Below are 1,308 nucleotides of genomic sequence, written 5' to 3' on the forward strand. Positions count from 1 at the left end.
GTTTCATGTAGGAGAAATACACATTTTTTTCAGTCAGTATTTAATACAGCTGGCAAAATAAATTATTAAAATATGCATTATGTGCTTCTGTTTTTTTAATTCAGGAGATTATAAAAAATCCTTCATTTTATGGGAAGTTGCTCTTGATTCAAGAGAAAACTCCAGTTTTTAAAAAAATGGCTGCTTATTAATTAATTGTTAATCAATCTACAAGATAAATCGACTTCAGATTAATTCATTATCAATAACTGGCATCCTTAAGGAGTTAACTTAAATTATATCTACTCATATTCATGTAATTAAAGGTTTTAATGATTTGGCCGATTAATCGAATAAATAATCAACCGATTAATCGATTATTAAAATAATCGTTAGTTGCAGCCCTAATTTGTTTTATAATAAGTGACGTGAARTCAAACAATCATTGATGAACTCAGTCTGAGTAAACTACACTGTAACCCCTCCTCCTCCTCAGCTGGCTGACCTGAACCGCCGCCTGCCAGCCGAAGCTGGTCTTCCCCCACCAAAACCTGGCCCCCTGCGGACACGGGAGGTCCCCCCTCCACCACGACCCTCCCCACACACAATTACCCTGCAGACCCCGGCCTTCAGGAACCTGAGGCTCCCCAAGAGGCTGCGAGTGGTTTACTTCCTGGCTCGTACACGTTTGGCTCAGCGCATCATCATGGTGAGAAGAGAGAATAGAAATTAGTTTCTGTTTTTTTTTCTCTGACTTTGTGAATTCACTGTTTAAACATTGATTAATGAGATTTTGTGAGGCATCACTTGAACCTGTATTTGAATTTGTTTAAAAAAAGTTGCATGTTGTCAACTGAAAAAAAAAATCCCTCCAATTCAGGCCGGCACGGTGATCTGGATCGGCATCCTCGTCTACACTGACCCGGCAGGGATCCGCACCTACCTGGCTGCACAGGTGTCTGAGCAGAGCTCCTTGGGAGACCCCGGAGGAGGCGGTCTGCCCCCGCACCTGGCGGTGGTGCCCGTTTTCCGTGGCGGGGATCCTACCAGCACGTTAAGTATCCACCCTGCACCTGATCCAACCCCTTTACCCGAGAACCAGTCGCAGGGCCACCACAGCTCCGCCAGAGGAGGGTCTCTTCCCCAGGCCCCGCCCGCTGTTCCTCAGATTACCTGGGGGGCTGAGGATGAAGAGGGATGGAGGAGGTTGTCTTTCCGGCACTGGCCATCACTTTTCAGCTACTACAACATCACTTTAGCAAAGAAGTGAGTGGTGCAGGAGATTTGGTTCTGATGCCTTAATTTCTTCTTATCATCTATTTCTTTCTT

At 44.8% G+C, this 1,308-nt stretch overlaps 1 protein-coding gene across 1 annotated transcript in view; it reads left to right on the plus strand.

Moving 5' to 3' along the window:
- The window catches only part of LOC106526716 (sterol regulatory element-binding protein cleavage-activating protein), a gene marked incomplete at its 3' end in the record, with an annotated part of 35,709 nt that extends 34,464 nt beyond the window's left edge, over positions 1-1,245 (plus strand). The window contains 2 exon segments of the mRNA XM_014021392.1: positions 476-688; positions 860-1,245. Coding sequence (XP_013876846.1) covers positions 476-688; positions 860-1,245 — 599 coding nt within the window.
- Between the last annotated feature and the right edge of the window lie 63 nt (positions 1,246-1,308).

Source organism: Austrofundulus limnaeus, unplaced genomic scaffold (assembly GCF_001266775.1).
Source record: "Austrofundulus limnaeus strain Quisiro unplaced genomic scaffold, Austrofundulus_limnaeus-1.0 Scaffold290, whole genome shotgun sequence".
NCBI classification, from domain to species: Eukaryota; Metazoa; Chordata; class Actinopteri; order Cyprinodontiformes; family Rivulidae; genus Austrofundulus; species Austrofundulus limnaeus.